The 14,510-nt window shown below is 41.5% G+C and overlaps 1 protein-coding gene across 10 annotated transcripts; it reads right to left on the bottom strand.

Annotated features, from left to right (window-relative positions):
- Nucleotides 1–1,001: 1,001 nt before the first annotated feature.
- On the bottom strand, nucleotides 1,002–13,698 carry RNF138 (ring finger protein 138). 10 transcript variants are annotated; one of them, XM_008168574.4, is made up of 8 exons: nucleotides 13,558–13,698; nucleotides 12,564–12,690; nucleotides 11,287–11,452; nucleotides 9,775–9,890; nucleotides 8,199–8,270; nucleotides 7,621–7,726; nucleotides 6,652–6,759; nucleotides 1,002–3,928 (listed from the first exon to the last, which is right to left on the bottom strand). In XM_008168574.4, the coding sequence occupies exons 2-8, from the start codon at nucleotides 12,668–12,670 to the stop codon at nucleotides 3,860–3,862; spliced, it is 744 nt and encodes a 247-aa protein (XP_008166796.4). In that variant the 5' UTR covers nucleotides 12,671–12,690; nucleotides 13,558–13,698; the 3' UTR covers nucleotides 1,002–3,859. The 10 variants fall into 10 exon arrangements, with proteins under 10 accessions (XP_008166796.4, XP_065441507.1, XP_005280033.1 ...); XM_065585435.1 differs by having other exon boundaries at nucleotides 13,516–13,671; XM_005279976.5 differs by having other exon boundaries at nucleotides 13,360–13,651.
- Between the last annotated feature and the right edge of the window lie 812 nt (nucleotides 13,699–14,510).

Raw genomic sequence — 14,510 nt, 5'->3', positions numbered from 1 at the left:
TTGTTGCGTAAACAAATCTTTGGCAAAACAGACAAGTTATTTAGAGGTATCCTGGGACTGTCCATAAATTAATTTTGGTTGTTAGGACTTCTACTAGTTAAAATATAGTAAAAAGACTGGAGTTAATTATTCATTTCTGGCTCGGTTCAACAAAACACTGATGCATATGTTTAAGTCCCATGGTCTTCAGTGAGAATTAAGCATGTTTCAGTGTTTTGTGGCAAAAGGGAAGTTCTGTACTGAGTTTCATTGGGCATGTGTACTTAGGAGAAGTGATGTACAACATGAGGAGGAGGAACACAAGTATTTTCCAACTCAAAGATATTGGTGAGAGTGACCTGGGTGAGAAGGGCATAGTCCAGCAATGCAATCAACCATAACTTCTTCACATATCATCCCTTACAAAATGTTGCCTTGTTTAAGTAGATATATGGCTTGTCTACACACACAGTTACTCCTGATCAACTCTTATTCTGGAATAAGTGTCCATACGTAGAGTTAATCAGGAAAAATTAATATGGAACAACTCCATCTGTAAACAAGCCCTTAAGATATCTCTTCAGCAACCAGATTTGCCATCTTCGTCAATGGCTGCAAGGCAACTCCAACCCTCCCTTTAATACATTCTGCTTTTCCCGGTGATGACCCAGGGGACAGCTGTAGTTGAATCTGCAAATAGACTTGGAAGCATGTACCTCTCTGCACTGCCCAAACGTCTTGTGCTTCTAACCCCAAAGTTGAATGAAGAACGTAAGGCCTCTATCACTATATCAATAGTGACCTGCTCAGAACGGATCATACAGTCAAACCAATTAGCTCACAGGACAGGTTATTAGTAATGTGCATGCTTAAATATTTATCATCATTTAAATGTGATGCCACCAGAAGTAGGTATAGAGTTCCTGAATTAGAATCTCAAAGGATGAAGTAGAGTCAAGGGAACTGGTTCTTATTCCCAGCCTTATGACAAGATCCTCCGTGTTAGAGAGTGAAGACACAGAGAAAATAAAGTGTTTTAATAGAAAACCAAGAAGGTACAATTCAAGCATCAGACACCTGTCTTCAACATCAGTACATTAGAATGTGTTAATAAAAGGGTTTCTCAACCGCACACTTCCAATAAAATTTGCACATTTTACTGCAATCATCACCCATTACCAATATACAGCCTCCTCATGGGTACATTTGAGATGCAGAGAGGGAAAGAGAATGACAACGGCAGTATAATATCTGACCAAACTGCTTATTTTCTTGTCATTCATCAGTTATCTAAAAAATGTAGTTGGAGGATGTCTCACCATAGTAAAAATATAAAAACTTAAACAAGGAAGATTTGCCAATATACAGTTTACCATATGCAAAATAGGGAAAACATCCCAGGCATTAAGGATTTGCATACTGCATTTAAATACACAAAATAGAATGCAATAAATGAAAATTACTGTTCCAAGATTAAATTCCTTGTAACATACTGCAAAAGGATGTTATTTTTAAAATATGAATTCAAGTCTCAAAACATTTAAACTCTACTAAAATTTTATTTCAACAATCACATCAAATGTGAATTATTAATTATTGCTGTAACAGTAGAAGGATTTGTGTCTCTGAGTTAGTGTTTTAAAACATAAGTAATTTAAACTAGAGTTCTCAAGACATGTTCAGGTAGCTGAAATGGCTTGTTCAGAGTCAATCAGGTGTTGATCTCAGAATGATTCAAAATAATCTGTATTGGCTCTAGGCATTTATTGCCATCTCCACTATATTAGTATTTTGTTGACTCTGAGAACAAATGTATTCATAACTGAACTTTGAAAAATAAAAAAATTCTGTAAGAAGTGTTCACAGTAGAAGAGTTAGCATGTTCTGAACTTTTATTTTTTTTAAAAATTACAAACTTTTTAGCAGCGGAATACCTTGAAATTTAACTCCCCTCCCTCACATTTTAAGATATTGTAATTAGGCTAGAACTTTAGGGGATCTGTGAAATAGCCTATTCCTCTACATTTTTTGGCAATTTAAGCCAGCAGGAGAGATAGTATACTATCTGTTTACACTTTCAAATAGAGAATAAACATTTCAAATAATTATTATATATCCGCATTATAGCTCTATATACTGCCCTCTCCCTCCCCCTCCATGAATGGACCACAGAATTAGGTTTCAACTTTGAAAATCCTTACACTGTAGATTCTGTTCTTTACATACATTCCAGTCTGGATAGATCTGGAATATGAAGCACTTAAGGAAAATGCATTGCATTCTCCAGATTACTTCGTTTGGAAATAGCATCACATACCTTTTAAGGGGAGGTTTTCCAAAGGCACAAATGAGTTAGGCACCTGAATGCCATTTGTACTGTTGCTTGTGCTTAGACAATACCATTAGTCAGATCACTAACTGCACAGCAAAATTATTGGATATTCTCGTTTTTATGTACACAACACCGATGTACAATAATGACAGTTAGGAATATGTGTTAGGGGGAAAACATTGTGTCCCAATTGACTACAGTATTTGGAAACATCCTATTTCTCCCAGGCTTGGGAATTCTCCATACATCTGATAAAGCCATTTCTTAAGGGACATGCAAAGGAACAAAATAGGGCTTTTTGGTTCTTATTTATAAAGGTCCAAACTTAAAAATAAAAGTTTGTGTTTTTAAAATTGTGGGAATATCAAGTCTTGCCTTCCCTGTTTTTGTTGGACGTCATCTTGCAGGAAGGGAGAACTAGAATAGGAACTTTCGCAGCCCTTAGCGTAAGATATGGAGGTAGTGAATCTTCTTAGCAAGATTTTTTTTCCTCTCAACTGCTTATTCAGGTTTACAACACATGTTAAAATTTTAAACAATGACTGACAAAACATATATCAATGCCTTGATACCAATTATGTCCTAATCCTACCAGTTTTCAAGTTTAATGTCTTCCCTGTTTTTCATGGTAGACACAACCTGGATTTCTAATGTAACTAACAAGAAAAATAATGTATAAAGGCAAAACACTCTGGCCTTTTTATCAAAAAGACACACTTTTTTTCCTTTGCATGTTATCTTTAAATCATTCACAAGGCACACTGTCAAGTGACACAAAGCACTTCCTCTCCCCACCAGTTTGCAGGGTGTGTGGGAAGAGCTCATAGCCTCTCCGCCCAGGAAGCAAAATGTCCTATTTTAGTGATACACCAGAGAAATAACAAAACAGAAATAATTTCCCTCAGGCCATGATATAGCACTCCTTCTTAGTGATGTAAGTGAAACCAATCTGCTTTAAAATGCTGCACTATTGAAAACAACTATTTCAACTTTCCAAATTGGCCATTCTCACTTTTATTATTAGAAATTATGGTAGTAAAAATATCACTTCAGCTTTAAACAAAAGTTACACACAAATATTCTCCCGAGGATATAATTTTGCAAATGAAACCCTGACTATAAAAAGCAAAGTGCAATACAGCATCTTTGCATCTGATTCCCACCCTCCGCCCCGAATTTGGCATTAACAAAAATATAACTGCAAGATCAACAAAACCATGAAAATGTACACAGAAATCAAAAGACACCAGTGAATAGCTCCACCAAGGTCCCTACTTAAAGTAACAGAACTCTACTCAGTAAAATGACTTAACACCTTTCCAATAGCTGTACGATCAATTATGCAGAATTAAAAAAAAATCTAGTAGTAAAATTTACTCCATTTTTGTCTAATCAAAAAGCATTTTAAAAACTCTTGTTCTTGGAAAAGTTATTTAACCTAAAAAAACAGATACTGAATTCCCTTTTTATTAATATACATTTCAGATTACTGATTGGATTCATGTAGCTTTTCCCTCAGAGTGCAGTAAGATGCAGAGGACCTACACTTTAAATAGTCACGTGACAAGATTCTTCAACAGCATTTTGGTACTGGGTTTCTTCATCAAGCTGAAGATTCTAAAAACAATAAGACATTTGATCAAAAACTGAGAAATGCTGTACACTCTTATCAAACTGTTCAACTCCATCCGGTTCTTTGTATTATTTGTTGCCCACATATAGTATTATAAATGGCACCTAGAGAATCTCTTGTGTTACAATATATGCATCAAGGGTGGATAAAAATCAATGAATTTAAACAAAACAAAAAAAATCTGTTTTTTTTTTATTTAAATTGGATTTTTTTGATAAAATGCTTTTTGAGGAAAAAACCTATGTAAATATTTTTAATTAAGTTTTAATTAAGATACATTATAGCTCAAAGATAGCTCATCATGGAATAGGGATTATAAATTCTAATTCTATAGTATGAGACAGTATATTCATGTAATGTTTAAGAAAAGTTTTGTAAATGAGTTCCAATAGTTCATGGATTAGGGACCCAATCTTATGGGGTTCCAGGGGCTTCTGTATAGATTATTTAGGTTAATCTTTCTATCTTCCCAATGGGACTCAGTGCTCAGTCTAGAAGCAACCATCAGAGATGCTTACTTTTGCACTTCTCAAACTGTGGACTGTGTCTCCAGAGATAACATGTTGCTTAACAGCAAAAATGTTTTTAAATAATAAATAATATATAGAGGTGAGAAATAACAAGACCTCAACCCTATTGTCCCTCTGTAAATTTGTGTACACAGAGTCAGTCCCTTACGTCTCACTAAAAGTGCAAAGTTTCAAAAAGTTCAATGAATAGAAGTTTGTTGTGGGCGGAATAGATCTGGATAAGGAGAAGAAGTCTGGAGATAAATGTGAGAAGGGAGGGACAAACAGTAGAAACAAAAGTGAAACTACTTGAGCAGCGTATTCCAGGAGTCTTGGGGTCTTTCTGAGTGTAGCCTTCATTGATTTGAGATCTACCATACCATTCTCTCACTAGAAGGGAAAACCTATAACAGCAGCAGACCGTAAAAGAGACCCAGTTTGGGTCTCATCTATTTCTGAGTTGTGAAGAATATGTATTAAGGTTATAACAACCAACAAGAATGCACTTTTATGTAGAAATCCGTGATTAAATCGAGTCTTCCTGACTTCCTGATTTAAATCCATTTGATTTAAATCAAATCCACCCTGATCAAGAAGGTTGGCTAAACACTCAGTACTATATCTTACACAGATACCAAAGAGAGATGAAAGCAGAGGAGTAGAACTCTTCAGCCGAATGAACCCAATCAATCTCCTCTCCCTGATTTTATTGTGGGCTAGTTAGCTAGGGAGAGGGATTCTCTACCATATAATTCTTATGAGAGGGTTTTCAGTCAGCCAATATACCTCTAGAACATCAAAGGTGCACCCTAAATCCGTATTTCCAAGGCCTCTGATTGTTCCCTTTTGGTTGGCAAAGCAACAGACACCATAAAGGTGGCAGTCTGGAGTCTGTCACACTTCCCTTGGGAATAGGGGTAGTCTTGGGCAGCTGTGCAAGGCTGAAATTAGCTTTATGCAACAACCTTGTCTACACTAGATGGGTAGGGTTACCATATTTAGTGCCTCCAAAAGGAGGACACTTTAAAGGGGCCCCAGCCCCGCCCCCAGCCCCGCCCCCGCTCCCGCCCCAACCCCGCCCCCTCCCCAAAGTCTCCGCCCCCTCCCCTGCTTCCCGCGAACATTTGAGTCGCGGGAAGCCTGAAGCAGGTAAGGGTGGGGGTGTGTGTGGGGGGGGGGGAGGAGGCGCGGCCCACCCCCGGCACCGCAGGTCCCCAGCCCGTCCCCCGAGCCCCCGGCCCGGCACCGCCGGCCGAGCTCCCGACCCGGCACCCGAGTCCCCGGCCGGGCCCCCCGAGTCCCCGGCCCGGCCCGGCACCCGGCCCCCCCGAGCACCGCCGGCACCCGGCCCGGCACCCGAGCCGCCGGCCGAGCCCCCCCGGCCCGGCCCGGCCCCGGGCCCCCCCGAGCACCGCTGGCACCCGGCCCGGCACCCGAGCCGCCGGCCGAGCCCCCCGGCCCGGTCCGGCACTGGGCCCCCCCGAGCACCGCCGGCCGAGCCCCCGGCCCAGCACCCGACCCGGCACCCGAGCCGCCCGGCCCCGGGCCCCCCCGAGCACCGCCGGCCGAGCCCCCGGCCCGGCACCCGGCCCCCCCGAGCACCGCCGGCCGAGCCCCCGGCCCGGCACCCGGCACCCGAGCACCGCCGGCCGAGCCGCCCGGCCCCGGGCCCCCCCGAGCACCGCCGGTCGAGCCCCCGGCCCGGCACCCGAGCCGCCGGCCGAGCCGCCCGGCCCCGGGCCCCCCCGAGCACCGCCGGCCGAGCCCCCGGCCCGGCACCGCCAGCCAGGCCCCCCGAGCCCCCGGCCAGGCACCGGAGCCACCGACCGCATGTCCGATTTTCCCGGACATGTCCGGCTTTTTGGGATTTCCCCCCGGACGGGGATTTGGAGTCCAAAAAGCCGGACATGTCCGGGAAAATCCGGACGTATGGTAACCCTATAGATGGGTGTTCAGCATGATTTAGCAGCATCTGTTGCCAATACCCAATGTCAATGGCAGTTACTGTTTATAGTGTAGACAACAGTTTAGAAGTGGCAGAACTACTTCTAAGTAGCAGGTTCCACAGCAGCGAAACATGTAAAAGTTGCAAATCTTCTGTGGGCTCTGCTGCCACAGAGGCTAATTTAGTACTTTCCTTCAGAGAAAAAAAAGTTTCCCATTTCTTTGAAGAGCAAGAAAAATGGAAAAATGCTTACCACAAATTCTCCATAGTCAAACTGGTGTCTTAGATTTAGATGGCTAACAAGATTTCTAGTAACCTGACTGGGATCTGCCCATGGAAGAGACACACAAATTGGACAAATCTAAATTTGAAAAATTAAAAAAAAAAAAAAAGTATTAGCCAATAATAAGACATCATTATATTGTGTAGTCTATGTAAAATGTTCATCTGATACTTATCCACCTCAAAAGTGAATGTACTAGAGTTTTACATAAACATTTTGAATGTTACACAATTTACACTTTTCCAGAATAATATGACTAACGTTTGAGACTGTCAACTTGAAGTTTTTTAAAAGAGGTTAAAAGGAATTTGTTACTACATCTGCCTGTAAGTCCTCCTGCCAAGTTGCTTTTTAAATAAAAATTTCCTGTATTTTAAAAAAATTATTCTCCCTTCTGCTCCATTGATGTTTGTGTTGGTCTTGCACACAACTAGGGTGCAAGAGGAAACTATACAGAGGAAACAGTGAAACTGACTACACAGAGTAAAATAAAAATATCTTTCCGTCTTTAGCTTTTGGTTTTAGAAATGTTAGGTTTCATATGTAATAATAGTAAGTTACAAGACAAATAAGATTTTTAAATTGACAATGTTTCTATAAGTAACAGCAGTTCTAGTTAAGCGACCAGAAAATAAAAGCATCAAGCTCAAAAAACAAAACAGTTTACATTTCAACTCAACACAGTAACTGAAACTAATATGACAAAGAAAAAACAAATGCCTTATGACTGAAGTGAAGTAAGAAAAGTTATAGTTAATAGGGAAATGTTTTTGAATGAAAACCCCTTCTTCAACTTAACTACAGTGTCATCAATGCAATTCTTTTCTTAGAGCATAATGCTTGTTTGGAACTGTAAGAGCCCAGAGAAATAAACTATTACTCTAAATAACTAAAATAAGGGGAGTTTAAGATGCTTACATTGAAAATATATATACTTACTACAGGAACTATCTGATAAAGGTGTCTATTGTTACAATGATCCAGTAGGTGTTGCCGGGTAAAGTTGGTTTCCTGACACAGGGGGCATTTGAATGTGGGATGTGCACTGAAAATGGAAGTTATACAGTATTATATGGATCTATTAAAACAGAATTTAAGAGATATCAGAGGGAGATAACAGAACATCTGCTGACGTTGTCATAGCCTTTTTTGTTAGTAGTCAAAATAAAGGAATTCTGATGACACTTTGCTAAATTGTAAATTTCAAGAAAAACTGTATATTTGTGTGTCAATATGTATTCCATTACGTTAGGGAGTTTAGACAATTCTTTTGTCTTTTTTATTAAGGCCATACAATGCATCCTGGAGATTCTTCAAGTAAGAAGAAGCAACAAGAACACCAGATTCTAATTGATAAACTTGCACGTACATGAATCCAAGGATTAAAAAAAAAATTTAAAAGAAGTTTGTCAGACTCTCGTAAGAAGTTTGAATTGTCTTCTCCCTACTGGAAATATATCTAGAACTAAATATGGACAACTTAATCACTTTTACAATATTGAATTGAAGAAGCCTACCTTGCATCTCCCTGAAGTGTCTGAAGATTAGCCATCTCTCCGTTATCAAATGTAGATGTATCACTCCTATTACTTTATATAAAATGTTAGATAAAGTATACAAGTTTAATTTGTGTTTGAATACCTAGATACCAAAAATATAGTTTTTTTTCTATTTAAAAAAAAAATCCATGGAGTCCCATTAATTGTAAACTGATCATATAGGTAGAACATATGGTAAGCATATATAACATGACAAATAATTAAATATCACCCCTGCTCAGAACTTTTCTTTTCCATCAAGATGTTATTTTTCACTTGGTTAGCGTGATGAACTTTAATAGAATGTAAAGTAATTTAGTATGAAAATAGTGTTTAGTATATGCTTATCCATTCAACAGCAAGACTGAATTTTTGGGGCAGGGAGGGGAACGGGAAGAGGACAAATAGTTCCAATGGCAGTATGGACTGTGTAAACAGAAGACAGGGGCTGTTTTCTAAAAGGAATTAGACAGCTGTTTGCTCAGGATGATACTTTACAACAGTAGTTAAAGGCATTAATCCTCCATAATTTGAAACTGTAGAAATGAGTTTCTGCAATTTGTGCACACTAGGTACTTCATACAGTGTGTTATTTGCAAGAATGCTACTTTCTTTAAATGCAGGTTTTGACCATGTATCTTTAACTAAGCCAAGCCAAATTGCTCGACTATGTATGTCTTATAGTGTTAGACATGGGAATTCTGAGTGTGTAATTTGGTGTGCAGTAACATGACAACTTCCAGAATATTTTTCCAACTCAACCACTTCAGAGCAGCATGGCATGATAGTTATGGAAAATGCCCACATTTGAGCCCACTTCCACATATTCCTCGTTCTTTACCATAGATTCATTTGAAACTCAAATGGATTTTTTTCCCCAACTGGTCGAACTACTGAAAATAGATGGTGATAAACGAAAGTACACAGTATGTGTAAGTATCTATTAAACTAAATGTGAATTTTGAATGCCTGGCTTTGTTTTTACTCCGGTATTGACAAAACAGGTTCTTTAGCCTTATGGCTTGCAACTGAGAGAGGATAAATGGCATCTGGTTATATAATTTATAAACCAACATGTAAAGATGCCAAAGGGCTATTATTCACTTTCAAGAAGATTAACTCAAGATGAGTCAAATCTGAAGACAAAATCCTAAACAGAAGACAGCAACATTTTGAAACAAGGAGGCTAAGCGACCATCTATCCATTTAAATAGTAATAAGGGAAAAATAAAACTTCTCTAAACCTAAGAGCAATCAGACCTCCTATAAAGCAACTTACTCAATTGCTGTTAAGGCAAAAAACAAACAAACAAACAAACAAAAAACCCCACAGTCGGAGGTACTCTCACACTATACAACCTTTAGGGAAGGCTTCTGGAAGTCATTCCAAAACATGCTGTACAGCACTTTTCTAAATGCCACAGATTGAAGAATAAAAAACAGGATCGAAAGGGTGTTTCTGGAGAAATATTCATTTTTGAAGCACAAGAACTTAGACAACACTGTTTACAAAAAGAAAATGTGCCCTGAGTCATACATGAAATACATTAATTACCTGTTCCCTGTTGAATCTTGGGAAATCTGAAAGTTTGGAACAATAGAAGGAACACCATATTCATCCTGATACTTCTTACATGTTTTATAATGGTGTCTCATGCGAGAAAACCTAACCTGTAAATGAAATTTCAAACCATTTAGATTTTACAGTGTAACTAGAACATCTGGGAAAAGAATGACGGTACTTCTGATAAAACAATGCATGTAAGAAAGGAAAACAGAACACCCCTGTATAACAATATATTAAATTCTAATTCCTCTTCTAATGCAACTTTAACAACTACATTCTGTATCCACTCCATCTATGCACTGAACACTTAATAATGTATTAGGCATTATATTCAACTCTTGATACAAAAGGAAAAGGCACTCTGGGGTATTCATTTGTTTTAAATACACCCTTCCCCTTCAGCAATAATGTATTACTTTGCGATCCTAGCCCTCTTGCCATTTATGCAGTCAGTTACACCTCAAACTAACATTTTCAGGGATTCCTATTGTCAAGCTAGAGTACTGGCTCCCTTGAGCACAATGAAGAGCTTCACAGAAAGAAGTGAAAGCAGGACAGCTACAGATAGAAACATGTCCAAAGGTTCTAAGAACACATTATCTTTCACAGCTAGTATGCTCAATGACACATGTAAGCCACTTTGTTATTTCCAGTCTACCAGTTTGCAACTGAGTGTAAATGGCATTTGGTTTTATAGTTTATAAACCTGAACGTTTAAATGATTCCCTCACCTTATTTCATTTTAAACAGAGATCATGAGTAACAAAGCACCAAACTCAGTACTCATGGAGGATCTCACACAATCCTCTGAGATCCAAGAGTGAGGAAGGGTAGTATTAAGACTTTTTGGATTCAAATGCTTCATAAACAAAATCTATTGGATGAAATCCTGCCTCCATTTAAGCAAGACTCCTATTGACCTCAAGGGGGCCAGGATTCCACCCATAGTGTTCTGAACATTAGTGATCTCTTTACCAAAGGGAAAGCAGAGAGATTAAATAATATGGTAGTGTTTACTGACATTTGTATTGCTGTTTGCATTTTTTAATTTTGTGCTCTTCTGCTGCAAATTTGAGCACTTTAAAAAAATCTAGCACATTATGAGCTCTTTAGTTTATTTTCTAGTTGTTCCCCATTTCTCATTGTCATAGTTATTCGTGTTCTCTTGGCCTGTTTTAGAGTTTTCATTCATTCCTCTCAGTTATTCTAACTTACGGAGCACTATCAGTTTGGCACTTTACAAAAAAAAAAAAATAATAAATCTTTCTTGAAAAGCAACTTTATTTCAGCAGCCACTTTGCTCTGATTTCAAACTTTGTTTCATAGCTAAGGACCAACTTCTACTTCAGATGCATGTGTATGCACTCCTGCCTCACTTGGTGCTCAATGCTGCAAGTCTTTAACTACTGGACATTAATGACACATAGCAGCATGAAGGATCAGGTCCCCAGGAAGGAAAGTTTATTCACTTGTAATAAGTAACTCTTATGTTTACTCCACCTGTTTTTCACAGCATCTACAACACCCAGAAAGCTTCTTCATGTTGTTTTCAACATCTAGAGCCCTTTTGGGACATGATCTTTCTTTTTTAGTCACAGTTCCACGGCATAGAGGACAATGCGTTCCACTTTCTCTGATTGCTGTCAGGAAACATTTCCTGCAGAAGCTAATTCAAAGTTAACACAAACACAAATTAGGGGGAAAAAAAAGTTGGGTAGGTCAATATTTTCTGCTTTAGCACCAAGGATAGTTGAGTAGATATATTATTATTTATTATAAAAATAGTAGAGTCAGGCCTTGAACCAGCAAGAAGTTCTGCAGGATAAGGATCACTGGCTGAAGTCTGTATCTATAAGTCTTCATAAAAACAATACAGATCAAAAGAGGTAAAGTTATTATAGAAACATACCACTGATCTCAAGTTATGGGATGTTTGGCAATTCATTGTATACAGAGATTGTAGTTTCTAATTCCAGTACACTTGAGTTGTGTAACTTGAATGATCATTAATGAGATATTGAACATGTGACATTGAGGAAATTATCAGATGTTCATGTTTATTTCTAGACCAATTGTAATATAGCCCAATACTGCAGCCCTTCACTCACGCAACTGCCCCCATAAATTCCAATTTGTTGGTTTGTGCAGTCCCCCTTACCTTCCATATATAATCAGCATTCTTTTAAGTGTCTGTGTTGATTTTAAAAGGAACACTTTTGGGGTGCTTTTGGCAAATTTCTAGTTTGTAATTAAACATTTCTCAGAAGTAACATACACTTTTTGCAGCATTGTGAATGACAGCTAGAAAATGAAAGTGATTACACTCTTTCCATTTTCCAATCTGAGAGAATAGCCAGTGGATAAGAAATTAAAGGTACACATTTAATAAGATTTGTAAAATTCTTTCACTTCTAAATATGTAACATAACATTAGTAATACAAGCAAGGGATGTAAAAAAAATATTTTTCACCTGATTGTTCTTTCATTACAAATGAAATAAGGATGATAAAAGCTCTGAAACACCTCATACACAATCTAAATTCAGCATTGGATAGAGGTTTATTATCAGCACAGTGGAATGAAAAAGCTTTAAAAAGGTCTGTAAAGTTTTACTGTATGTATCATACTGCACTAGACGCTGCTCCCAGGCCAAGTTGTTGGAAAGCTGGGGGGGGGGGGGGGGGGGGGGAGGAGGGGGACAAAAGGAATAACAGCTTCTCAGGAGGCTAGAGGACAAGCACTCATAGAGGGGAAGGTCGGGGCAACAGATACCTACACGTGTTGGCAGGTTACTGTCCTCACAGGCGTTTTGAACACCTCCTGGCACACGGGACAGTAAAAATCCTCTTCATTGAAACAAATAGTGGCAGGTTCCTCGGCCATGGCAGTGAGTCTTGACCGCTCTGTGGGAGTAAGGGGGGAAATCACTCACTTAAGGAGACTTAGGTCTTAACCGATTTCCCCCTTGTGGGGATGAAGGGCTGGTGGGGGAACAGGCCCGTGCCCTCTGGTTGGCAGCGTCCCTCGCCAGCTTACTTCTAGGGGGCGCTGATGCAGGCAGCTGGGGCAGAGGGTGCTCCTACTAACCAGGGCCAGAGCTGCAGGAAGGCGGTGGTGGCCAATGGGGAAAGGGGGCTGCGGGAAGGGGGCTGGCAGGCCGGTCCCTGTCGCAGCGAGAGGATCGGTCCCCCCCCCGGCCCTGTCTGTTTCCGTCTCTCTACCGGGCCCGAATGGCAGCGGGAAGCGCCCTCCCCCCTCTGGGGCCGAGAGCGCGGCCCGCGGTACCTGGCGGGGGCCCCCTGGGCGGGGCCGCCGCTCCAGTGTTTCAGGGTCTCTCAGCCGCAGCAGCTATCCCGGGGCGGGGTGGGCCGGGTTTCCATGGCGATTACCTGCGGCTGGGCCCGGCGGGATTGTTATGAAACAACAAGCGCTCCCCCGCCCCGCTGTGGCCTGCTGGATGGTCCTAGCGGGACAGCCCCCTTCCCGCCACCACCCCGCTATCCAGAGCCCCCGGGAGCCCGCCCCGAGCCCTGCCGCGCCCGCCCCGAGCCCTGCCGCGCCCGCGTTCCCACCCCTTTGCTCGAGCCCCTCCGCCGCTGTCAGGCCCTGAGCTTCCCCTTTGCGTCGGCCAAGGAGGGGCCCAGTCTGTGACAGCAGTTCCGGGGCCCTGGGCGCCCGGCCGGTTCAGCCCCCAGCCAGCCCCGCCGCTTGCCCCGAACGCCTCTCACGCCCGGGGCGAGCAGCCCCCGCGTCCCGTGGGAGTGACTTGCGTGGCGTTCGCACGGGGGTCAGCCCAGCCTAGCCTGGCAGCAGAGGTGCCCGCAGCTCCCTCCCTCCTTTGTTTTCTGCTGTGTGGCTTTTCCTAGACCATTGTCCTTCCCGATGGGTTTGTCCATTGCCCCGGGTCAAGCAAAGTGGGCGGAGTGGGCAGCAATTGTACTTTTCAATGGGGAATTAGCTCTGATTTCAGCCTCTATTGTAGCTGCATTGGTGCAAACCCCTAGGGGTATGGCGGTGCTCAGGCGTTGGGTGAGTAACTGACTTGAGCCCTTTTGTAAAGGTTAATCGGAGCACTCTCCAAATAGTTGCCCCAGCAAGCAGATATTTGTCCTAAGTTAACTCAAGGAAAAAACTAGCAGAGACAACCCCCAGAATTGGTACCTTCTGTGCACTAGGGGTTGGCACTGTGGTGGCTGAAATTGAAGCTAATTCCGAGCATAGACTGGACATTGATGCTAAGATCTCAGAATTCTCAACTCTGATGAGAGGGAACAGGCGATGTCCACTATACAGCAATAATATGCAAGATAATGTGGCAATTGTAGGAGTACCTAGGGGTAATAGGGGAATTACCGCTGCTGGCCTATGCTGAGCAGATTGCTTAACAGGAAAGTAACTGGCTGTTTCTGCAGGAGGAAAATGATGGGATTGTTGGCCAGCATGGTTTGGGACATAAGAACATAAGAATGGCCCTACTCGGTCAGACCAAAGGTCCATCTAGGCCAGTATCCTGTCTTCCAACAGTGGCCAGTGCCAGATGCCCCAGAGGGAATGAAGAGAACAGGCAATCATCAAGTGATCCATCCCCTGTCGCTCATTCCCAGCTTCTGGCAAACAGAGGCTAGACACACCTTTTCTGCCCATCCTGCCTAATAGCCATTGATGGACCTATCCTTCATGAATTTATCTAGTTCTTTTTTTGAACCTAGTTATGGTCTTGGCC

Source organism: Chrysemys picta, chromosome 2 (assembly GCF_011386835.1).
Source record: "Chrysemys picta bellii isolate R12L10 chromosome 2, ASM1138683v2, whole genome shotgun sequence".
NCBI classification, from domain to species: domain Eukaryota; kingdom Metazoa; phylum Chordata; order Testudines; family Emydidae; genus Chrysemys; species Chrysemys picta.
The sequence above is the reverse complement of the archived record's forward strand: the minus strand, read 5'-3'. Positions and strand labels throughout refer to the sequence as shown.